General features: G+C 41.6%; 1 protein-coding gene across 1 annotated transcript; it reads right to left on the bottom strand.

The window, feature by feature from the left end:
• On the bottom strand, window positions 1-25921 carry LOC120063757 (TGF-beta receptor type-2-like). Its single transcript, XM_039014050.1, has 10 exons — window positions 25773-25921; window positions 14464-14614; window positions 12971-13173; window positions 7450-7613; window positions 6911-7165; window positions 6141-6317; window positions 4477-4728; window positions 3775-3916; window positions 3506-3633; window positions 1-1447 (listed from the first exon to the last, which is right to left on the bottom strand). Exons 1-10 carry the CDS (start codon window positions 25819-25821, stop codon window positions 1199-1201), a joined length of 1770 nt encoding a protein of 589 aa, XP_038869978.1. The 5' UTR covers window positions 25822-25921; the 3' UTR covers window positions 1-1198.
• Between the last annotated feature and the right edge of the window lie 453 nt (window positions 25922-26374).

A 26374-nucleotide genomic window follows, 5' to 3' on the forward strand; every position in this document is an offset into this window, starting at 1 on the left:
AAAAATTGCTTTTTTTTCAAAAACAAGGACATTTCTAAGTGACCCCAAACGTGTGTGTGTGTGCAGCTATTAGTTCAAAGGAATCATTAAATGCTCTTTGGTTTTCTTTCATCTTAAAAAGGGCATTTCTCCATGCTAGTTTGTGTGTTGTGGTCCCTAGTCTACTCACCATTCACAGTCGCAGCAGCTTGTGGTTAAGAAAAATGCAAACCCCTCAGCTCTGAGATAACTCTAGTTTTGCGTCACAAATGGTACCCTAATCCCTATATAGTGCACTACTTTTGACCAGAGCTTATAGTGGCATTTAGGATGCATACTGGCAGGACGAGGACCACACTGCTCTTCAGCCACTTTATACCTGGTTTTAACATGCGCCCTTTGTCCTAATCTTGACTCATTTTGATTGTGCCCACATTTTTAGACATGTGTAGATGATTAAAAGACTCGTTGTGAACTAATTTTGATCAGATCTTGTAAGTGTAAACTGGCAAGACTGGGGAAGATCAGGACGAAGAACGCATGTAAGCGGCAGGTATAAATAGGGCTTTTGAGGCTACACACTGTAAGAAGGCCATGGAACAGTTCATTTGAGAAGAAGAAAAAATGTGGTAAGGAATCATTCTTGTAAGGTAAATTCTCTCCAAAAGGAAAGAGGACCAATTTAAATAGCTGGAACACCAATGGAGATTGTCACAAAATATAGTGCTTTCTGTACTGTAGCAAATAACAACCATTGTTGCCTCCCAAACAGCACCCTAGTCCCTATGTATATAGCAGAGCAATAGGGCTCTGGTCAACAGTAGTAAGGAACAGGGTGCCATTAGTGACGCATACATGTCATCATTCACTATAGGATTTATGTACTTCAGATTTGGAAACTGATCTGCTTTTTTAGTTATTGGTCAAATTGACATGTTAAGTTGGGATGATAATTAGTGGTATGCTAGTTTGCTCTCTTCCCTGAATCCTGTGCACAAAACTTTCCAAGGGGCAGAAAGAACTCTTCAGTGTCACAAGTTCATAAGTGCATTCGTAAGACACTTCATAAAGGCTATATTACACAAATCGAACAGGAGACCAGCTCCTTCAAATTAAACAATATATCATACAAAAATGTGTCCCTTTTGTTCGTAGGGTAGAGTGCCATCAATCTATCATACAGAAATGTCTCTTTCTGGTGATCCTTATATTATCTCAGTCAGCGGCCCAGGGATGAGGGTCCCTCTGTGTCTGTTTCAGGGGTCAAAGGGTCCACGTCACAGTCAGGGAAGATGCCAGAGGGAGGACCCTGATGGTTGTTCTGGCTGTTGTTGATAGTGTCTAACCCCTTCTGCTCCATCTCCTCTTCTAGACTTCCAAAGCGCTCCACCACACAGTGGGCTGTGAGCCTGGCCTCTGGGTCGTGGTCCCAACACTCATTGATGGTGGCGCACAGAAGATCCATACCCTACAGTAGGGAAGAGTAGGACCAGGAAGGTTTGATTCATTGACTATTTAGTCAATACAGAAAGTAAAAAAAGATATATATACACAACTGTTCAAAGGTTTGGGGTCACTTAGAAATGTCCTTGTTTTTGAAAGAAAAGCATTTTTTTTGTCCATTAAAATAACATCAAATTGATCAGAAATACAGTGTAGACACTGTTAATGTTGTAAATGACTATTGTAGCTGGAAACGGCTGATTTTGAATGGAATATCTACATAGGCGTACAGAGGCCCATTATCGGCAACCTTCACTGCTGTGTTCCAATGGTTCCAATGTGTTAGCTAATCCAAGTTGATCATTTCAAAAGAAGAATTAATCATTAGAAAACCCTTTTGCAATTATGTTAGCACAGCTGAAAACTGTTTTTCTGATTAAAGAAGCAATAAAACTGGTCTTCTTTAGACTAGTTGAGTATCTGGAGCATCAGCATTTGTGGTTTCGATTACAGGCTCAAAATGGCCAGAAACAGAAGAACTTTCTTCTGAAACTCGTCAGTCTTGTTCTGAGAAATGAAGGCTATTCCATGAGAGAAATTGCCAAGAAACTGAAGATATCGTACAACGCTGTGTACTACTCCCTTCACAGAACAGCGCAAACTGTCTCTAACCAGAATATCTAACCAGAATAGAAAGAGGAGTGGGAGGCCTCGGTGCACAACTGAGCAAGAGGACAAGTACATTAGAGTGTCTAGTTTGAGGAACAGACGCCTCACAAGTCCTCAACTGCCAGCTTCATTAAATAGTACCCGCAAAACACCAGTCTCAACATCAACAGTGAAGAGGCGACTCCGGGATGCTGGCCTTCTAGGCAGAGTTCCTCTGTCCAGTGTCTGTGTTCTTTTGCCCATGTTAATCTTTTTATTGGCCAGTCTGAGATATGTCTTTTTCTTTGCAACTCTGCCTAGAAGGCCAGCATCCTGCAGTCGCCTCTTCACTGTTGACGTTGAGACTGGTGTTTTGCGGGTACTATTTAATGAAGCTGCCAGTTGAGTACTTGTGAGGTGTCTGTTTCTCAAACTAGACACTCTAATGTACTTGTTCTCTTGCTCAGTTGTGCACCGGGGCCTCCCACTCCTCTTTTTATTCTGGTTAGAGCCAGTTTGCGCTGTTCTGTGAAGGGAGTAGAACACAGCGTTGTTCGAGATCTTCAGTTTCTTGGCAATTTCTTGCATCGAATAGTCTTTATTTCTCATGACAAAAATAGACTGACGAGTTTCAGAAGAAAGTGCCTTGTTTCTGGCCATTTTGAGACTGTAATCGAACCCACAAATGCTAATGCTCCAGATACTCAACTAGTCTAAAGAAGGACAGTTTTATTGCTTCTTTAATCAGCACAACCGTTTTCAGCTGTGTTATTAACATAATTGCAAAAGGGTTTTCTAATGATCAATTAGCTAATCCAAATGTATAATTTTAAAAGGCTAACACAACGTGCCATTGGTACACCGGAGTGATGGTTGCTGATAATGGGCCTATGTACGCCTATGTAGATATTCCATTAAAAATCACCCGTTTCCAGCTACAATAGTCATTTACAACATTAGTAATGTCGACACTGTATTTCTGAGCAATTTGATGTTATTTTAATGGACAAAAAATTGCTTTTCTTTAAAAAACAAGGACATTTCTAAGTGACCCCAAACTTTTGAACGGTAGTGTATATATATCTATATATATATATTACTTCCATCAGTTTACTCCCTGTATTGGGTAAATTGGAATATAATTGACCCCAAACCTGTTGACAACCAATGTGAATTATAGTTGATGTGATTGTAAACTGTTATCATAGGTTATCATGCAGACCGGGATTCAATTGGAAACCTCGCTATAGCACGCTTCATATTTAAACGTAATTTCCAATTGAGCCGACATCTGCAGCTCAATTGGAAACGCGGTAACATTGCCTTCAACAGCCGCATTATCGACTAGAGCGCTCATATTGAATACCGGCCTCAATGGGCAGAGGAGTGCTGACTTCCCAGTTCCCTCACCATGCACACACACAACACGGTGTACCTGATGTGTTGTCCAGCTGGTGGGTATCTCAGGTCTGCCCCTGTCTCTCAGGACCAGGTCCCTCATGCTGTCCACACACGGCTGGTCACACACCTTAGAGCCAAAGGGCGGCTCATAACTCTTCACTTCTATGAAAATACAGGAAACACACTGTAAACGCTTTGTTATTTATCATATATTCTATACTTTCATCACAGTCTTTTACTTTAATCAAAGTCTGAGTTACAAACATTTACCCCGAATCACCGTAGTAGAATAGCTTAATGTACCCCCTATGACTTCGCAGCGGGACACCATTTCCCAGAGGACCAGGGCCATGGAGTAGACATCCATCTGTTTAAAGGCCTCCAGATCCTCCAGATTCACCCTAGACTCCAACACCTCAGGGGCCATGTAGCGAGCTGTCCCCACCTGGACAACAAGGGACAGGGACATTACAGATGTAGATATAAATTTGATCACCCTGTTGCAGGAGAACTGTCCTACAATGCAGGACATTTTAAACTTGTAGTTTATTTGAGGTTTAAAAATGCTTCTGAAGTTTGTAATTTCCTCTGTGAAATTTCAGACTTGATTGTCCCATTTGAAAAATATATCAACCCCGACAGAAATGTCCATTATTTATAATCTACATAATAATTAAAATGTCCTGTTGCTGCAGGATTATTATCCTGTTGTAACAAATTGGCTCAAATTAAGATCCTACATCTGTACATTAAACATCATTTTGGTTTTAGCACCGCGTTATAAAACAATTTAATTCATATAGCGTAGTTTTTTATTTAAGGTGGCATTCAACTAGGACTACAATTTAATATATTGTTATTTTCTGTAAGAATTTTCACAGATACAGTAGTTGTGTCAGAAGGCACCATACATAGGCCTACTTCATAGTTGCTGTAGCTAGAGTAGAACACTGATACCTCGTTCCCTTAGCGACTACAATGAACATTACACCTGTTCCACCTTACCTGGCCACTGTTGGCAAAGTCATCCACGGTGAGGGAGAGGTCCAGCCTCAGAGCCAGACCAAAGTCACAGAGGGCACACTCTCTTCTGCTCTTTACCATGATGTTGCTGCTCTTCAGATCGCGGTGGGCCACAGGCACCTTGGGGATCCCACAGGGGGTGGTATCACTATGAAGGTGGGCCAATCCTTGAGCCACCGACCCAGCCATAGCACAAAGCTCAGCCCAGCTCAACACGTGGCCCGCCAGGAAGTCCTGAAATGAATGGATGGATGGATGAATAAATGAACAAATGAAATCTATTTTCGTGTCAAGTCGCCCTTTAGCCTTTTAAAGGCAATGTCTCCAACGTTCACAGAGATCACATTCATGGCAAACGCTGCGGATATCGGCTTAAGCGTAAATTACTTTTAGAAGTCAAATGCAATACGCTTGTTGACAACGTCACTTCGATTGGATCCTGGCCTCAATCAACTAAGCAATAACCAAAACAAAGACCAGCGGTGGAAAAAGTACCCAATTGTCAAACTTGAGTAAAAGTAAAGATACCTTAATAGAAAATGATTCAAGTAAAAGTGAAAGTCACCCAGTAAAATCCTACTTGAGTAAAAGTCTAAAAGTATTTGGTTTTAAATCTACTTAAGTATCAAAAGTACATGTAATTGCTAAATATATACTTAAGTATCAAAAGTAAAAGTGTAAATCATTTGAAATTCCTTATATTAAACAAACCAGTGTAGTGGAAATTTCAGTACTGAGAGAGACTTGGCCAATTATTCAAACAATCATATTTATTCAACATCGATTAATTATTGCAATAATGAAACCGTTGACCGCACACTAAGTTGTGTTGCCGAGAGCTTAACTGATAATGAAAAAATAGAGATCTTATATAGGACCTAAATGCTCGGTCAGTCATTTCTACCGTTCCCATAAGCCACCTTGGTCCATCTCCTGGTTATCTGCACGGGATGTTGTTTTACTTCCAACCCAGCTTAGTTTCACAAATGACAGGAAGATGAGACAATGAGGCATCGTTCTAAACTCTTCCAGGCTATCTCTATCTCGGGTCACACACACCACATCTTGTCTATAGAATGCCAGCTTTTAGATTTTTATCCCCAACTTATTGTGAGCTCAAGCTATCCCTAGTAAAACTAATTTCCTTAACCAGACACCCAAACTAACTGCAGGAAGCTAGAGTGGACACCATAAAAACTCAGCATTAGCAGGCCAGTCTTACTCTTTGTTAAATATATAACCGTTTACTATTAATATCAAACAAATCAGGTATGTAATTTTCCCCTGACACCAGACAGCACGATTTTCTTGTTTTTTAAATTTACGGATAGCCAGGCGCACTCTCCAACACTCACACATAATTTACAAACTAAGCATTTGTGTTTAGTGAGTCCGCCAGATCAGAGGCAGGAGGGATGACCAGGGATGTTCTCTTGATAAGTTTGTTAAATTGACAATTTTTCTGTCCTGCTAAGCATTCAAAATGTAACCAGTACTTTTGGGTGTCAGGGAAAATGTATGGTACATTATTTTCTTTAGGAATGTAGTGGAGTAAAGTAAAGTACAGATACCCAAAAAACAACTTAAGTAGTAGTTTAAGGTATTTTTACTTAAGGACTTTACACCACTGACAAAGATAAACATACCTGCAGGTTCCCAAGGCTGTGATAGGCCATGACCAGCCAGTACTGCCTCTGAGGGGAGCCGGAGGGCCCTCGCTCCTCTGCTGTCAGGAATTTAACCACATTGTCGTGCTCCAGGTTGGCGTCAGAGAAGATGGCCCTCTCCTTACTCCAGGACACGTACTCCACAGACGGGAAGATCTTCAAATCAAATATCAAATCAAAATGTATTCAAAGTGTTTTATCACATGAAAATCACATCAATAAAGACATCACACACCCTCTGTACGACCAATATAAAATGGTACAGTCCGGCCAACACTCAAAACCCCACTCTGCAGAACAAACCGGGAACGCAAATAATTTATTCCAACCAGCATCAGATTCCTAAACACAGACGGACTATAAAGCAAACCCACACTTACAGTATTCATCTACAGTGTATGTCTGTCTGAAGTTTGTCCTTTGATATGTGTTGCACATAAGTGAAGTGTTGTATGTCCTGTGTTTTTGTGTATGTGTGTGCCAAGGGGCTACGATATGTTGCTAGACAAATTCCCCCTAAATGGACAATAAGGTATTCATTCCTTCAGAACACTTTACAGAATAGTATTTTTTTTAAAGGGGAGAGGGAAAACAAAGGCTGTGTACTGAATTACAACCTACTTCCTACACAGTGTACTACTTTTGACCAGAGCCCAAGGGGCCCTGGTCAAAAGCAGTGCGTTATATAGGGAATATGGTGCCATTTAGGGAGAAGGAAAACAAAACAGGGGAGAGGTAAGAACCCTCACCTTCACTGCCACTGTCTCGTACAGAGAACCGGCGGCCTGGTGGTGGAGCTTGGCCCGCCACACCTCAGCGAAGCGACCCTTCCCCACCAAGGCTTCCAGCTGGATAGGCAGCTGCTCCATGTTGTGGTTGAAGTTACAGGCCCGGACAGGACACATGTCAGAGGTGGTGTCGCCATTGATGGCTGATGGCTTGCCATGGCAGTCCTCACCACCGGTGATGACGTCCCCACTAAGTCCCTCAGGGATGTCCAAAGCCTGATGAATGAATGAATTAACTATATTTGTAGTTATGTATCAAGTCGCCTTCAGCAACCCATCCAATAGGGGATTTTAGTTGACAGCTCTTTATAAATTGCTTCCAGTCAGTTGGTTATGGTTGTGTCCCAAATAGCACCCTATTGCCTATATAGTGCACTACTTTTGACCAGGGACCTATGGGCTCTGGTCAAACGGAGTGCACTATGTTGTTGGGAATAGGGTGCCAGTTGGGACACACTTAACCAATTGGAAGCTATTATATTTTTCAGTGTTCCACCCACCTTGTAGTGTGTGCGTTTGGGAGCCCAGTCTTTGGGCTGCTTGCTGGGCTGTTTGGTACGGTACAGGTAGAAAGCCATGGAAGCAATGATAGCCACTAAGAAGGGAGGGACCAGGCTGATCACTACCACTGGGATCACATCTTTACTCTTGAGCTTGGAAAAACCTGAGGACACAGTTAAAAACACAGTGAAGACAACATGGAATCTGATCATAGGTAAGTATACAACATTACTACTACTATTACATTTTGTAGTATTTAAAGTGCCTTCAGAAAGTATTCATACCCCTTGACTTATTCCACATCTTGTTGTTTTACAGCCTGAATTCAAAATTGATAAAAATATTTTTTTTTCTCTCACCCATCTACACACAATATCCTATAATGACGAAGCGAAAATATGTTTTTAAAAATGTATGCACATTTATTGAAAATGAAATGCAGAAATATCTCATTTACATAAGTATTCACATCCTTTTGCTATGACACTCAAAATTGAGCTCAGGTGCATCCAATTTCCTTTGATCTTCCTTGAGAATCCATTACAACTTGATTGGAGTCCACCTGTGGCCAATTCAATTGTTTGGACATGATTTTGAAAAAAACACACCTGTCTATTTAGGGTCCCACAGTTGACAGTGTATGTCAAAGCAGAAATTATACCATGAAGTCCAAGGAACAGTCCGTAGATCTCCGAGTTAGGATTGTGATGAGGCATATATCTGGGGAAGGGTATAAAACAAGTTTAATAATAGTGAAGTTTCCAAAATCACAATGGTCTCCATCATTGGGAAATGGAAAAATATATATAACTACCCACTCTGCATAGAGCTGGCCGTCTGAGCAACCAGGCAAGAAGGACCTTGGTCAAGGAGGTGACCAAGAACCCAATGACTACTCTGACAGAACGACAGAGTTCCTTAGCTGATATGACAGAACCTGCCAGAAGGACAAAAGTCTCTAGAGCACTTCACCAATCTTGGCCAGACAGAATCCATTCCTGAGAAAAAGGCACATGACAGTATGCCTGGAGTTTGCAAAAAGACACGTGAAAGACTCAGAGCAAAATCTTCTGTGGTCTGATGAGACAAATCTAACTCTTTGGCCTGAATGCAAAGAGCTATGTCTGGAGAAAGCCAGACACAGCTCATCACCTGTCTAACACCATCCCTACAGTGAAGCATGGTTGTGGCAGCATCATGCTATGGGGATGCTTTTCAGCGGCAGGGACACTGGTAAGGATGAGGGAACAATGAATGGAGCCAAATACAGGCAACTCCTTGATGAGAACCTGCTTCAGAATGCAAACGACCTTAGACTGGAGCGAAGATTTACGTTCAAACAGGACAATGACCCCAAGCATACAGCCAAAGCAATGCTGGAATGGCTTTGGAACAAGAATGTGAAAGTCCATGAGTGTCCCAGCCAAAGCACAAACTTGAATCCCATTGAAAATCTGTGGAAATACTTGAAGATTGCTGTTCACCGCCACTCCCCATCTAATTTAACAGAGCTCCAGAAAATCTTCAAGGAAGATTGGGAGAAAATACTCAAATCCAGATGTGCAAAGCTGATACATAAGATGGCTCAAAGCTGTAATCACCACCAAAGTGCTTCTACATTGTATTGACTCAGGGGTGTGAATACTTACAGTACCAGTCAAAAGTTTGGACACACTTACTCATTCAAGGGTTTCTCTTTATTTTGACTATTTTCTACATTGTAGAAAATAGTGAAGACATCAAAACTGTGAATTAACACATATGGAATCATGTAGTGACCAAAAAAGTGTTAGACAAATCAAAATATATTTTCGATTTTAGATTCTTAAAAAAAGCCACCCTTGCCTTGATGACGGCTTCGCACACTCTTGGCATTCTCTCAACCAGCTTCATGAGGTAGTCACCTGGAATGCATTTCAATTAACAGGTGTGCCTTGTTAAACGTTAATTTGTGGGTCATTGTCCTGTTGAAAAACAATATAGTCCCACTGTCACGGCCGATTAAAGAAGAGGACCAAGGTGCAGCGTGGTGAGTGTACATTTTCTTTTATTAGTAACAATGACGCCGAACAAACAATAAACACTACCAAAACAAACCGTGAAGCTAAAGGCTATGTGCCCTAAACAAACTAATCTTCCCACACAGAAAGGAGGGAAAAGGGCTACCTAAGTATGGTTCCCAATCAGAGACAACGATAGACAGCTGTCCCTGATTGAGAACCATACCCGGCCAAAACAAAGAAATACAAAAACAAAGAAAATAGAACATAGAATGCCCACCCAAATCACACCCTGACCAAACCCAAAATAGAGACATAAAAAGCTCTAAGGTCAGGGCGACACCCACTAAGCGCAAACCACAAGGGGTGGCATATCGCTGCAGAATGCTGTGATAGCCGTGCTGGTTAAGTGTGCCTTAAATTCTAAATAAATCACAGACAGTGTCACCAGCAAGGCACCCCCACACCATCACACCTCCTCCTCCATGCTTCACGGTGGGAACCACACATGCGGAGATCATCCGTTCACCTACTTTGCATCTCACAAAGACACAGCGGTTGGAACCAAAAACCTTTCCAGAAACAAGTCTCTCACTGTTGCCGCTTTTTATAGACCCCCTTCAGATCCCAGCTGTGCCCTGGACACCATATGTGAATTGATTGCCCCCATCTATCTTCAGAGTTCGTACTGTTAGGTGACCTAAACTGGGACATACTTAACACCACGGCCGTCCTACAATCTAAGCTAGATGCCCTCAATCTCACACAAATGATCAAGGAACCTACCAGGTACAACCCTAAATCCATAACCATGGGCACCCTCATAGATATCATCCTGACCAACCTGCCCTCTAAATACACCTCTGCTGTCTTCAACCAGGATCTCAGCAATCACTGCCTCATTGCCTGCGTGTGTAATGGGTCCGCGCTCAACCACCACCCCTCATCACTGTCAAACGCTCCCTAAAACACTTCAGCGTGCAGGCCTTTCTAATCGACCTGGCCCGGGTATCCTGGAAGGATATTGACCTCATACCCTTCAGTAGAGGATGCCTGGTTGCTCTTTAAAAGTGATTTCCTCACCATCTTAAATAAGCATGCCCCGTTCAAAAAATGTAGAACTAAGAACAGATATAGCCCTTGGTTCACCCCAGACTTTACTGCCCTTGACCAGCACAAAAACATCCTGTGGCGTTCTGCATTAGCAACGAATAGCCCCTGCGATATGCAACGTTTCAGGGAAGTCAGGAACCAATATACTCAGTCAGTTAGGAAAGCTAAGGCTAGCTTTTTCAAACAGAAATTTGCATCCTGTAGCACTAATTCCAAAAAGTTCTGGGACACTGTAAAGTCCATGGAGAATAAGAGCACCTCCTCTCAGCTGCCCACTGCACTGATGCTAGGTAACACTGTCACCACCGATAAATCTATGATAATCGATCATTTCAATAAGCATTTTTCTACGGCCGGCCATGCTTTCCACCTGGCTAACCCTACCCCAGCCAACAGCTCAGCACCCCCTGAAGCAACTTGTCCAAGCCACCCCCCCGCTTCTCCTTCACCCAAATCCAGACAGCTGATGTTCTGAAAGAGCTGCAAAATCTGGATCCCTACAAATCAGTTGGGCTAGACAATCTGGACCCTCTCTTTCTAAAATGATCCGCCAAAATTGTTGCAACCCCTGTTACCAGCCTGTTCAACCTCTCTTTCATATCGTCTGAGATCCCCAAAGATTGGAAAGCTGCCGCGGTCATCCCCCTCTTCAAAGGGGGAGACACTAGAGTGTCTCAAACTGTTATAGACCTATATCCATCCTACCCTGTCTTTCTAAAATCTTCGAAAGCCAAGTTAACAAACAGATCACCTACCATTTCGAATCCCACCGTACCTTCTCCACTATGTAATCTGGTTTCCGAGCTGGTCATGGGTGCACCTCAGCCATGCTCAAGGTCCTAAACGATATCATAACCGCCATCGATAAAAGACAGTACTGTGCAGCCGTCTTCATCGACCTGGCCAAGGCCTTCGACTCTGTCAATCACTGCATTCTTATCGGCAGACTCAATGGCCTTGGCTTCTCAAATGACTGCCTCGCCTGGTTCACCAACTACTTCTCAGATAGAGTTCAGTGTGTCAAATCGGAGGGCATGTTGTCCGGACCTCTGGCAGTCTCTATGGGGTGCCTTCTATGAACAACAAACCTCCAAACGAGCTTCAATGCCATACAACTCTCCTTCCGTGGTCTCCAACTGCTTTTAAAGGCTAGTAAAATTAAATGCATGCTCTTCAACCGATTGCTGCCCCCACCCGCCTGCCCGACTAGCATCACTACTCTGGACGGTTCTGACTCAGAATATGTGGACAACTACAAATACCTAGGTTTCTGGTTAGACTGTAAACTCTCCTTCTAGAATCACATTAAGCATCTCCAATCCAAAATGAAATCTAAAATCGGCTTCCTATTTCGTAGCAAAGCATCCTTCACTCATGCTTCCAAACATACCCTCGTAAAACTGACTATCCTACCTATCCTCGACTTCAGTGATGTCATTTACAAAATAGCCTCCAACACTCTACTCAGCAAACTGGATGTAGTCTATCACAGTGCCATCCGTTTTGTCACTAAAGCCCCATATACTACCCACCACTGCGACCTGTATGCTCTCGTTGCTTTATCTTGGCCAGGTCGCAGTTGTAAATGAGAACTTGTTCTCAACTGGCCTACCTGGTTAAATACAGGTGAAATAAAAAAATATGGACTTGGTCTTTTATCAAAATAGTATACCACCCCTACTTTGTCACAACACAACTGATTGTCTCAAACGCATTAAGAAGGAAAGAAATTCCACAAATGAACGTTTAACACGGCACACCTGTTAATTGAAATGCATTCCAGGTGACTACCTCATGAAGCTGGTTGAGAGAATGCCAAGAGTGTGCAAAGCTGTCATCAAGGCAAAGGGTGGCTACTTTGAAGAATCTCAAATATAAAATATATTTTGATTTGTTTAACACTTTTTTGGTTACTACATGATTCCATATGTGTTAGTTCATAGTTTTAATGTCTTCGCTATTATTCTACAATGTACAAAATAGTAAAAATAAAGAAAAACCCTTGAATGAGTAGGTGTGTCCAAACGTTTGACTGGTACTGTATGTGAATAAGATATTTCTGTATTTAATTTTCAACAAATTTGCAAACATTTCTAAAAACATGTTTTCACTTTGTCATTATGGGAAATTGTGTGTAGATGGGTGAAAGAATTATCATATTTAATCCATCTTGAATTCAGGCTGTAACAAAATGTGGAATAAGTCAAGGGGTATGAATACTTTCTGAAGGCACTGTACATTATACATGTTTCTCCTCTTTTTATTGATAGACTAAATTGTAAATAATCCTAATTAATCATCAAATACTTACATAATCATAATAAAATACTTTTCAATGTAAGAAATGTCTGGTTGCACCATGTACACCACGCCTGGTTCCAGGGTAAAAAAAAAAGGTGCTTCTTACCATTGGAGCCCTTGTCGAATATGAGCTTATCGTTGCACTCATGTTCTCCCAGGCAGCCACAGACGAACAGGACCCCGTCCTCAGAAGGATGAGGAGCCATCACACACTCGTTGGAGGAGTAGTTGGACAACATGATGTTCTCCAGGGGCTGCTTGGGCTGGTGGCATAACGTCTTCACACTCGTACTCTGGTTGTCCTTCCGCCTGGGTCACATGGAAACCCACAAACACAGGCAAGCAGACAGGCAAGCAGGCAGAGAGGCAGGCAGGCGAGCAGGCAGGCGCACACATACGCGCAGGCACACACACACACAGAAGTTATTTATCAAACTAGTAAACGGAAATGGCTGAACTATTTTAGAATAGGAAAATGTGTCTGGGAAGTTGCCTTTTTACTTTTGTGGTTTTGTGTGGAATTGTTATGGATGATTTGTTTGACTGGACTGGAAGTTTTTATTTTACAAATGGTCAATCCAATCTGCTTTGTATCCTGCCTGCCAACAAAATAAGTCTCAACAACACCAGTCTCAATAACACCAGTCTCTTTCAATCGGTATGCATCCCAAATGGCACCATATTCTCTATGTAGTGCACTACTGTTGACCAGTGCCCAAAGGGTGCCATTGGAGCAGCCAATAGACTTTACAGAAACAACCACCATGGGCTAGGAGGGGCTATGAGGGCAGGAACTAAGACCAAGTATGCATACCCTAAAACATGAACTACTTTTGACCAGGGCCCATAGAAAACTATTTCTTTATTACTGTAGAGGTTTGACCACCAGGTTCCAGCATACCAGACTGAGAGTAACAATCACATAGAGACACAATTGGCTTTGTCCGCTTCATTGCAAACATAGGAAAGCAAACTGGGTGGTTCGAGCCCTGAATGCTGATTGGCTGACAGCCAATTGGCTGACCTTATATCACAGGAATGACGAAAAATGTATTTTTATTGCTCCAATTACGTTGGTAACCATTTATAATAGCAATAAGGCACCTCAGGTGTTTGTGGTATATGACCAATATACCACTGCTAAGGGCTGTATGTAGGCACTCCACGTTGCATCGTGCGGGAGAACAGCCCTTAGCTGTGGTATATTGGCCATATACCACACCTCCTGCCTTATTGTATAAATATACTGTACCTTGAATGGGAAGCTATATATATTTATTTTATTTAACTAGGCAAGCCAGTTAAGAACAAAATCTTATTTACAATGCCAGCCTACCGGGGAACAGTGGGTTAACTGCCGTGTTCAGGGGGAGAACAACAAACGTCAGCTCAGGGATTCGACCCAGCAACCTTTCGGTTACTGGCCCAACACTCTAACCACTAGGCTACCTGCTGCACTTATAAGCTAAACCAGATCAACATTACTAGTTGTTGTATGTATATTTGTCCATAACGTTCTTGCTGCTTTTAATGTGAAAGGTTCATTCTTTATGTAGCCTATTTCAAATAAACTTGAATTTGAGAAACCTGCACACTTACCATATAGCAACGCAGATCTCTTCACTCAGATTACAGAAGGAGGAGAGGGAACAGTTGGTGTAACACACACTGTCCTCACAGATAGGGCTGGAGTAGTCACACCACTTACACAGGCTGGTCTTGATATGTGTGAAGGAGAGGATGGGAAGACCTGTGGAATACACACACATGTAAGCGTGTACACATGCGCAGGCAAGCACATACACACACGCACAATAATCAGAGGAAAGCAGTTCTGGCTCTGTATAGAATGGCTGGCACAAAACAGAACCATAGGGCCAGGCTATACAACTTCACATGGCTCTGTGACAATAAACCAAGGCTAAACAGGTTATCACAACATTCTTTGGAAGACAAAGTTAACTTTCAAATCAAGTTTTGATATATCTCCAAAACCATATCGTTATCACACCGATCTGCCAAATGTTCTGCTGTTTAGAGCACACCCTTTTTATTGTGACAAGCCACATCAGATAGGTTGCAGGCACAGCCCTGGTGTGCATCCCAAATGGCACCCTATTCTCTGGATAATGCACTACTTTTGACCACAGCCCTATGGGTCCTGTTCAAAACCTGACAAAAGTAGTGCACTATAAATGGAATAGAATTCCATTTGGGACGCACACCTGGTTTATCTAGATAAGGAAAGGGCTGGGATAGGATATCCATAATGTGTGAAGGTCTGCAGACATTGGCCCAATTTTACTCTGTGCCTCATACTGTAGGCGTTTGAGGGTGCTTCCAAACCAAATTGCATGACACTGAAATGCATGATTTATTCCCCACCAGCAGTGGGTTTAACATGAACAGCCAGAGTAGAGCATTCCCATTCCTCTGCCATAACGGTCCAGACCTCTTGGTAGAGACAATTGTATGCGTACATACAGGGAAAAACCCATACAGGGTTTTTATTGTTATCTAACTGTACTGTTAGTCCTTCAATTTCCTTTGTTAATATGGACTCTTTTGATCTAAATTGCTTTTGTTTTATAGATGAGTACTGAATTGCATGGCCTCTAAAGGCACACTTAAAAGTGTCCCATACAATATGGGGATCTGCTGTACCTATGTTATGTCTAAAAAAGTCCGTTATAAATTCTTCTGTCCTAGTTCTAAACAATTTATCATCTAGTAGGCTTTGATTAAATTTCCAATATCCTCGCCCACGTGGAAATTCTGTAAGAGTAATATATATGCCAATTATGTGATGGTCCGACCGCATTCTGTCCCCTATCAAACACTTTTTAACTTTTGGTGCCAGAGAGAATGATATAAGAAAGTAGTCAAGGCGACTAGCTTGATTAAGCCTCCGCCATGTATATCTCACTAGGTCAGGGTATTTAAGTCTCCATATATCCACTAATTCCAATATATCCATGACATTCCTGATTTCCTTAAGTGCCTGAGGGTGATAGTTTGTAGTGTGATTTCCTTTCCGGTCCATAGAGGTATTTAAGACCGTATTAAAATCTCCCACTATAATAATAGAGTCTAGTGTTGCTTGTAGAGTTGATACATTCTTATATATATTGTCAAAGAAGCTTGGATCATCATTATTCGGACCGTATAGGTTAATAAGCCATATATGTTTATTGTCCAATAACATATTTAAAATAATCCATCTACCTTGAGGATCTGTTTGGACAAGTTGCACATTTGGATCAAAGTTATTATTAATTAAAACCATCACCCCTTTTGAATTTCTTTGCCCATGGGAGAAATATATTTCGCCCCCCCAGTTCTTTTTCCACAAAACTTCATCTAAAACTGTCGAATGGGTTTCCTGTAAACAATAGATATTATAATCCTTCTCTTTTAGCCAGGTAAATACTGATCGTCTTTTCTTATTATCTGCTAAGCCATTACAATTGTAACTGGCTATACTTATTTCACCACTTACCATAATGAGACACACCTTTCAATTATTTTTATCAAAATATATGTTTGTAAACATCCTATTAAAAAGTAACATAATGATTGAGTGTCTATATAGTTGTACCATGACATTTGCATCTCCACTAAGCAAACCTCCAATTGGTCCCCACTATTCCACCCGCCAAAAGCCCCCATCTCGAGTTGGGTTGTCATCCCAATGCCCGGCAGACCACCCCCGACCCCCCGCATCCCACAGCCCCGGACCGACTGGGATCCATCCTTCGAAAAGTACACACAGCGCCATTCACCGAACCGAAGCAGATCCATTGCCAAATGCATTTCCATCGCCCTCACCTCGATTTTTATTATATATTGCTGTGGATCATCCTCTATAGTCCCTAACATCTTTTACTTCTTCCTTCGCAACAGTTGTGGGATACACACATACACCCACACACATTCAGCCCTTACCCCCACACAACCATAAGCGCACCCTCTCAACAATTGCACCATCCCAGAGCCCAACTCAAGATGGGTCATGATTTACAAATGTACTTGCAGTTGCAGCTGCATGAGAAGGCCTGCAAGACCGCGCAAAAAATGAGCATAAATGTAGAGATTTATTTACCATTGTCACATCCTAGATGATGGAGGTCAAATGTACACCTTCTTCCTGAAACACCCACAATACGGTCATCCGTTTTGACCATGTTCCCAAGCATCTCCATGCAGTCCGACTTTGATTTCGTGCCACCAGGGCCACAATAATATACCCCCTCTCTGAATGTCCGAGTGTGACCCCCTCCCCATGGGTTACTGCAGCTAGTGTTGCCAGCACTGCCACTGCCTGGGTGGGGGCACCCCACCGGAATCCCCACCGGCTAGGTACAAGGTCGTCAAGGTTCTCATTAGCAGCTTTGAGAATTTCCTTGTTTATTATGCTCTCCCTTTAGGGGGCTTTGGCTTTGCAGGACCAACCCTGCCAAGCAGGCTCAGAATCTTGAGGGGGCAGTGCTGCTCTTGGTCTCTGACCTCATTTTGGCTGCATACAGACCGCTTACAGCATGCACATAAAACAGTTAGGGACTTCTCCTTAGTATCTGGGCCTTTCATGTGGGTGTCTAGGGTATAGGGCCATGGACCGTACCATTAAAATAGGATAATAAATAATTAGATATAATTTATTTTAAAAATGTAGTTCCCCATGATAGGACAATAAATAAATAAGACGTATAATTCATTATAAAAGTATATCCATCATCTGAACAACATTGAAAGCCCTCTCATACCCGGCTCACAGCAATACATTGGCTCTGGGATATGCAACCATTTCATTACTCACTCACTCAACTTTCCAAACATAACAAATAAAATAAACACACACCACACCATCCACACATACTGTGCCTTCTGTTTACTTAGTTTGTATCTTTACTATGTAGAAATAGTGCTTGTGTTCAATTAGTTATATGTGAAGATTTATAGAAAAGCTATATTTTGTATTGTATTGTTACAATCAATAACCGGGCTTGAATTGTGTTTATTTTCCTCATCTATGAGAACTTTGTAATTTTTAAAATAACCATGGAGTAGTCTTTGTGTCTCTGAACAACTGGTTATCAATATATAGTTTATCAACGACGAGAGCTACTCGTTTCGCTTTTAATCTATTTTCTTTGAAAATTGGATACAGAACTTTGCGCCGTTCTGCAATTTCCTTCGGAAACTGATCATTCATGCCAATTTTGGTCCCAGCAAGTCTTTTACCCAGGCTTCCCTACAGGGAAGCTTTACTAGTAACTGGTTGTTATTCAAAATACTTATGTTTTATTATACATTTTAGCTTATGTACAAAGTATATAATAGATTCCAAACCTTTTTGAAATAAGTTTTTGATTGTAAATGAAACACAGAGAATATGTATTTGGCCCAGGCCTGGTTTGGGGGGGCTGTGGTGCTGTGGTTTGACACAGGCTCTAGAAGGCATTGTGAGTGTTTCTTCCCACACATCTTATCTGCCGTTCCCTCCCTGCTTGTGTTTCCACATAACAACAATATTAATGGCTGATTCAAGCCAGATGAGGGATTTTTATCACTTCGAGAGGGATGGTGATCTAACAAAACTACGCAAACATTAAAAGAAGCTGTACACATATTACACAAAGGCTTCCAGATGTTGGCCAATGCCAACCATCAAAATACACACACACACACACACACACACACACAAAGACTAAGGAAGAGAGGGGGGAGAAAATAGAGAAAAAAATACAACTAAAAAGGCTGGGTAAGCAACAAAAAAGCCCCCTCCACAAACGTTCAACTAATTAAAATCAGCAGTGACTGCTCCAGAAATAAATTGAAGCCAGAAGTTTCGCCTGAGCCAAGTTTGAAGCTCAGCCCCTTTGTGTCTTATGGGAAATCCAACCGCTCTGCTGCATGCTTACAGCCGGGAGGCCCAGGGATGTTGGCTGCATTTATTTGGTTTTCAGTTTCAGCCTCAAGTCTCAACTAACTCTCCCTGGTTCCCCATCAGCTTACCCATAGAAATAGAATCACTACGACGGCATCCCAATACAAGTTGGTTTGAAATGGGTAGATCGTAATTGGTAGGATCTGTGATTATATTTCTATAACTACACTGACTATACTCACCACACAAAAAAACACCAACATAGTGGAAGAGCTGAAAGGTTAATGTTTCTAAAAAGATCAAGTACATACTGTAATACATGTATATTTACCCTCTCAAATAATGTGGGTTTTAAGGAAAAATCTAAGAAAGTAGCTAGGTCTTTAAATCGAATCAGTTCTGTAAAAATGTAATGTAGTCTAAGCTCAGTAGGTTCAAATGTTTATTGAATTCTGTCTGGATCTTGTTTTTAGAAGACATGTTCAAGACATCACCAGAACATGCAACATCCTCTACATTATGTGTTGATGGTGATGTTGCTATTATTCAAGTTAGTTTGTCTAATATGGGTAAATAAAACAAGAAAACTCCCAAATCTCTTATTTTTCTCATCTGCACTCTCATTCCTTTTGTCCTTTTGGACAGAGAACCGTCCTGGTGTCGTTGTAAAGTCCATGTTTGTGCAAAGTTATCTTTACATTAAAAAAATCTTAGTTCAAACAGTATACTCTACTATATGGTTTTACTGTATAAGTGACAGACTCGCTGAGCCCCACATCGAGCATAGTAACCAAACCAGGCCCCTAGTTGGCCCGTTCCACACCAACCAATCTCCCCATTATTAATGCAGCATGCTGAAATCCCACTCCACAGGACTCAAAAGGAAAGCATTTCCTGATTAAATAGACAAGAGCACAATTAAATTACCTAGGCGTACTGCACGTATATCCCTTTGAGCGATCCCGCCTAGTCTTAAACAATAAATAGGGGCGGTAGGCCATCTAGACTTGGTTTCCTCTATCGTAATCGCTCCTCTTTCACCCCAGCTGCCAAACTAACCCTGATTCAGATGACCATCCTACCCATGCAAGATTACGGAGACATAATTTATAGATCGGCAGATAAGGGTGCTCTCGAGCGGCTAGATGTTCTTTACCATTCGGCCATCAGATTTGCCACCAATGTTCCTTGTAGGACACATCACTGCACTCTATACTCCTCTGTAAACTGGTCATCTCTGTATATCTGTCGCAAGACCCACTGGTTGATGCTTATTTATAAAACCCTCTCAGGCCTCACTCCCCCCCCTATCTGAGATCTCTACTGCAGCCCTCATCCTCCACATACAACACCCGTTCTGCCAGTCACACTCTGTTAAACGTCCCAAAAGCACACATATCTCTGGGACGCTCCTGTTTCCAATTTGCTGCAGCTAGTGTAACGGATGTGAAATGGCTAGCTAGTTAGCGGTGGTGCGCGCTAGCAGCTTTTCAGTCGGTTACGTCACTTGCTCTGAAACCTAGAAGTAGTGGTTCCCCTTGCTCTGCAAGGGCCGCGGCTTTTGTGGAGCGATGGGTAACGATGCTTCGTGGGTGACTGTTGTTGATGTGTGCAGAGGGTCCCTGGTTCGCACCCGGGGCAAGAGGACGGACGTAAAGTTATACTGTTACATTGATGCTGTTAACCCGGATCACTGGTTGCTGCGGAAAAGGAGGAGGTCAAAAGGGGGGTGAGTGTAACGGATGTGAAATGGCTAGCTAGTTAGCGGTGGTGCGCGCTAGCAGCCTTTCAGTCGGTTACGTCACTTGCTCTGAAACCTAGAAGTAGTGGTTCCCCTTGCTCTGCAAGGGCCGCAGCTTTTGTGGAGCGATGGGTAACGATGCTTCGTGGGTGACTGTTGTTTATGTGTGCAGAGGGTCCCTGGTTCGCGCCCGGGTCGGGGCGAGGGACGGTCTAAAGTTATACTGTTACACTAGCGACTGGAACAAGCTGCAACAAACACTCAAACTGGACAGTTTAATCTCAATCTCTTCATTTAAAGACTCAATCATGGACACTCTTACTGACAGTTGTGGCTGCTTTGTGTGATGTATTGTTGTCTCTATCGTCTTGCCCTTTGTGCTGTTGTCTGTGCCTAATAATGTTTGTACCATGTTTTGTGCTGCTATCATGTTGTTGTTATGTTGTGTTGTGTTGCTACCATGCAGTGTTGTCATGTGTTGTTGCCTTGCTATGTTGTTGTCTTAGGTCTCTCTTTATGTAGTGTTGTGTTGTCTCTCTTGTTGTGATGTGTGTTTTGTCCTATATTTATATTGTATTTATTTAGTATTTTTAATCCCAAACCCCCGTCCCCACAGGAGGCCTTTGACTTTTGGTAGGCCATCATTGTAAATAAGAATGTGTTCTTAACTGACTTGCGTAGTTAAATAAAGGTTACATAAATAAATAAAAAATCTAGTGGTTAAGAGCGTTGGGCCAGTAACCGAAAGGTCGTTGGTTCGAATCCCCAAGCCGACTAGGTGAAAAATCTGTTGACGTGCCCTTGAGTAAGACACTTAACCCTAATTGCTCCTGTAAGGCGCTCTGGATAAGAGCGTCTGCTAAATGACAAAATAAATCTTTTAACAAATGTAAATATACTTTACACAACCAGATATTAGTTCTAACAATCAAATGATGTGATTTAGTCCAGTCTTAAAGCTGGACCTTAAGCATAACACAATCAATGTGTCAATATTCAGAACATTAAAAAAAACATGAGATATGAAGATTGCATTAGATACGGTGCATTCGGAAAGTATTCAGAACCCTTGATTTTTCCACATTTTGTTACGTTACAGCCTTATTCTAAAATGTATAAAATATTTTTTTCCCTCATCAATCTACACACAATACCCCCATAATGAAAGAGCAAAAACAAGTTTTTAGACATTTCTGCCAATGTATTAAAAAACAACTGAAATAACTTATTTACATAATTATTCAGACCCTTTGCTATGAGACTCAAAATTGAGCTCAGGTACATCCTGTTTCCATTGATCATCCTTGAGCTGTTTCTACAACTTGATTGGAGTCCACTGTGCAAATTCAATTGATTGGACATGATTTGGAAAGGCACACACCTGTCTATATGACGTCCCACAGTTGACAGTGCATCATTCTTAAATGGAAGAAGTTTGGAACCACCAAGACTCTTCCTAGAGCTGGCCCCCCGGCCAAACTGAGCAATTGGAGGAGAAGGGCCTTGGTCAGGGAGGTGACTCTGATAGAGCTCCAGAGATCCTCTGTGGAGATGGAAGAACCTTCAAAAAGGACAACCATCTCAGCACTCCATCAATCAGGCCTTTATGGTAGAGTGGCCAGACGGAAGCCACTCCTCAGTAAAAGGCACATGACAGCCCGCTTGGAGTTTGCCAAAAGGCACCTAAAGGACTCTCAGACCATGAGAAACAAGATTCTCTGGTCTAACGAAACCAAGATTGAACTCTTTGGCCTGAATGCCCAGAATCACGTCTGGAGGAAACCTGGCACCATCCCTACAGTGAAGCATGGTGGTGGCAGCATCATGCTGTGCGAATGTTTTTTAGCGGCAGGAACTGGGAGACTAGTCAGGATTCAGGGAAAGGTAAATGGAGGGAAAGATAAATGGAGCAAAGTACAGAGAGATCCTTGATGAAAACCTTCTCCAGAGGGCTCAGGACCTCAGATTGGGGCAAAGGTTCAACTTCCAAAAGGACAACGACCCTAACCAAGACAATGCAGGAGTGGCTTCGGGATAAGTCTTTGAATGTCTTTGAGTGGCTCAGCCAGAGCCCGGACTTGAACCCGATTGAACATCATCGAACATCCAACCTGACAGAGCTTGAGAGGATTTTCAGAGAAGAATGGGTGAAACTCCCCAGTTGTGCCAAGCTTGTAGCATCATACCCAAGAAGACAAGGCTGTAATCACTGCCAAAGGTGCTTCAACAAAGTACTGTGTAAAGGATCTGAATAGTTATGTAAAAAATATACACAACCATTCAAAAGTTTGGGGTCACTTAGAAATGTCCTTGTTTTTTAAAGAAAAGCAAAAAAAATTGTCCATTAAAATAATATCAAATTGATCAGAAATACAGTGTAGACATTGTTAATGTTGTTAATGACTATTGTAGCTGGAAACGGCTGATTTTTAATTTTTCATGGAATATCTACATAGGCGTACAGAGGCCCATTATCAGCAACCATCACTCCTGTGTTCCCATGCACGTTGTGTTAGCTAATCCAAGTTTATAATTTTAAAAGGCTAATTGATCATTAGAAAACCCTTTTGCAATTATGTTAGCACAGCTGAAAACGGTTGTTCTGATTAAAGAAGCAATAAAGTGGGCCTTCTTTAGACTAGTTGAGTATCTGGAGCATCAGCATTTATGGGTTTGATTACAGGCTCAAAATGGCCAGAAACAAAGCAGTTTCTTCTGAAACTCGTCAGTCTAATCTTGTTCTGAGAAATGAAGGCTATTCCATGCGAGAAATTGCCAAGAAACTGAAGATCTCATACAACGCTGTGTACTACTCCCTTCACAGAACAGCGCAAACTGTCTCTATTCTCTAACCAGAATAGAAAGAGGAGTTGGAGGCCCCGGTGCACAAATGAGCAAGAGGACAGGTACATTAGGATGTCTAGTTTGAGAAACAGACGCCTCACAAGTCCTCAACTGGCAGCTTCATTAAATAGTACCCGCAAAACACCAGTCTCAACATCAACAGTGAAGAGGCGACTGCAGGATGCTGGCCTTCTAGGCAGAGTTGCAAAGAAAAAGCCATATCTCAGACTGGCCAATAAAAAGAAAAGATTAAGATGGGCAAAAGAACACTGGACAGAGGAACTCTGCCTAGAAGGCCAGAATAAGGCTGTAACGTAACAAAAAAGTAAAGGTGTCTGAATACTTTCCGAATGCATTGTACATAAGATGATTCCAAGTGTAGCCTAAAGGTTAGTCAAAGGATGAGAATAAGCCACTAAACTAAGAGGAGTGGCCAGAGGTAAAATTGGGGGCATAGTATTCTCTCTTGTTATAGCTACAGGCTATTTTCTCATACTCAACAATGAAAAGCCACTGTATCTGTTGTGAATCGGTTGAATCGTTCTTTGCTCCTCCATGAGTGCAATGCCACCCTTGCCAACCAAAGTAGAAAAAGATTTTTGTCCTAAATGACACCCTATTCACTATGTAGTGCACTGCTTTTGAACAGGGTGTATGGGGCTCTGGTCAAATGTTGTGCACTATATACGGAATAGGGTGCCATTTGGGACACATACAAAGGCTAACAGAACGCACAGGGGTCAGTTTGTGTCCCCGGTGGCCATCGCAAGCTGGGCACAGAGAAGGAGGAGGGGGTAGGAGGAGAAGAAGGGGCATTTTTGCATCTTATTTTTGCCTGCTTATGTCATCACAATCTTGTCATTGTGGGCTGATGTGGGATGATGGAAGGTCAGGCTAGAGAACACAACACAAAGCTCATCATGTCATGGCACTCATTGTGCTCTGTGTTACTTTGCACCCTCCATATCACTGAATATCACTAGTAAGTAGTAAGTATGCAACTTATGTCCCCAAGAAGGCAAACCCTGAAAATAGGTAATGTGAGAAGTTACATCATTCACAAGAAGACTTGCTCAACTCTTACTAAGTTCTGTATCATGAATATCAATGCGTTTTAAGTTGGTTCTATAGCCCAGGAGTAATCTTCACAACATGCGAGAAGTACACCATTACCTCTATAGTACTTACAGTATGACCTCCGAACACCTCCTCAACATCTTGTCACTTTGATTTCTCAATATCACTTGTAAGCAGTAAGTGTGCAACTTTTTAAGTCCTCAAAAGGACACACTGAAAATGGGTCAAGTGAGGAATTTCCCCACTTCTTCTACAGTAACAATGCCTACAGAGTGTACTTGAGCTACAAACTGTTCCTCAATCTATATCAGTGCTTCCAATCTTGTATTCCCTGAGGAGAAGTGCCCCTGTTTGCATGCAGCAGGGATAATTGAGTCTCAGAATCAATTTCCTGTTTGGAAATTTTCATTACAGATGGCAGCAGTAACATTTTTTGATGTGGTCGCATCACATCACAGTTCTATTGTATCTTTTCCCTATCACAACTACTGAGACCGGGTCTAATAAACGTGTCACAGTTACATTGATGTAGTGATCAAGCCATGTTTATTTATTTTTATGTTCTTATATAAAATAACCCTAATGTTTGTGAGTTGTTGTTATAGCTTATTGACTTCATATTCAAATAAAATCTGAAATTATTGTGGGAAATTGTTTGAGACAAATGTTAGTTAGTTTAGTTTACTTCCGATTCTGTTAATATTGGCAAAACTTTGAACATCGAAGTAAACAATACATGATTTCAAGTGAAATTCTGTTAAACATTCAAAGTCTGCTGATAATAAATCAAACTTTGACTTTCTGTCAAAGTGTCAGAAATATTTTTCACCAGATTGGATGACTTGGATCATTGTTTTACAATGCAGTCATTTCAATTTGATTATGTGCCTCCAGAGGTTCGAGGACTATTCCTATTGATTTAGTTTAGCGACTGCCAGGACATCCTTTAGTTGGACAGTACCTGCTAAAGCACATACAAATGCTATGTTACATGTTGTAAAACTACTGGTTTAATGAATTGCATAGCTAAGGTAAATACAAAAATAGATTTAATCAAATTAACAGGGAAAGGAAGAAATCAAATATAACGTGACAGTTTATTTTCATTAAGTCCGCTTTTCCATCACATATCTGATATTGAGAAAATAACACCTATGTCACTTTTCCACTGAAGAAACGTATTCTTGTCGTATTTCAGAAATAGAGTAATTTTGAGAGTCTGTTTTACACGGCCAGAACCTCCTTTGAATAAACATTTGATCCTCCTCCCCCTTCACAACTTCACGAAATTGAAGAAACAATGGACACTGAACACTTAAAAGTGAATACGGAGTGAGTAGCGAATAAAAAAATACTTACAGAAAGACAGAAGAACAATATTCACTGCCGAGAATCTCCAGCACCCCATAATCTTAACATAAAAATGTAAACCTGGTCAAAACGTCGTGGTCGAACTGTATCTTTCTATGTATTTGAGAATGTGAGTAGTGAGCTTATTGAAGCTGTATTCAGTGAAACAACTGGTTGGGCTTGGGGCTTCGTGTAGGCAGATCCAGATGTTTTTCATCCAGCTCTGTTAAGGGACCCGCCCAGGAATTGAACTTGATAAATATCGGAACCAAAATCTGTAGAATGTGGGGTGACAGGGTGAACTGGGATGTGTAGCAGGATAATATAAATAATAATACTAATAATAACAATAATAGCTCAGAACAATCATTCTTGAAAATTGAGGGTGCAATTGTCTTTGTGTTTAGATGTTGTAGGCTTTAGCCTAGTATTTATATCTGCCATGTGAGTTTTGCTGTGTTTAATTTATTGTGCAACGTTAGGCTATTTATTGTCTCACAACCGAAGTTTATTCCGGGAAAAAGTTATTATATTATATTCACTTTGAGCTAGCAATAACAGCCTAATTTACACGTTCACTGTGCATTATAATGCAACATATTGTTATTTTG

This window comes from Salvelinus namaycush, chromosome 19 (genome assembly GCF_016432855.1).
Source record: "Salvelinus namaycush isolate Seneca chromosome 19, SaNama_1.0, whole genome shotgun sequence".
Taxonomy (NCBI): domain Eukaryota; kingdom Metazoa; phylum Chordata; class Actinopteri; order Salmoniformes; family Salmonidae; genus Salvelinus; species Salvelinus namaycush.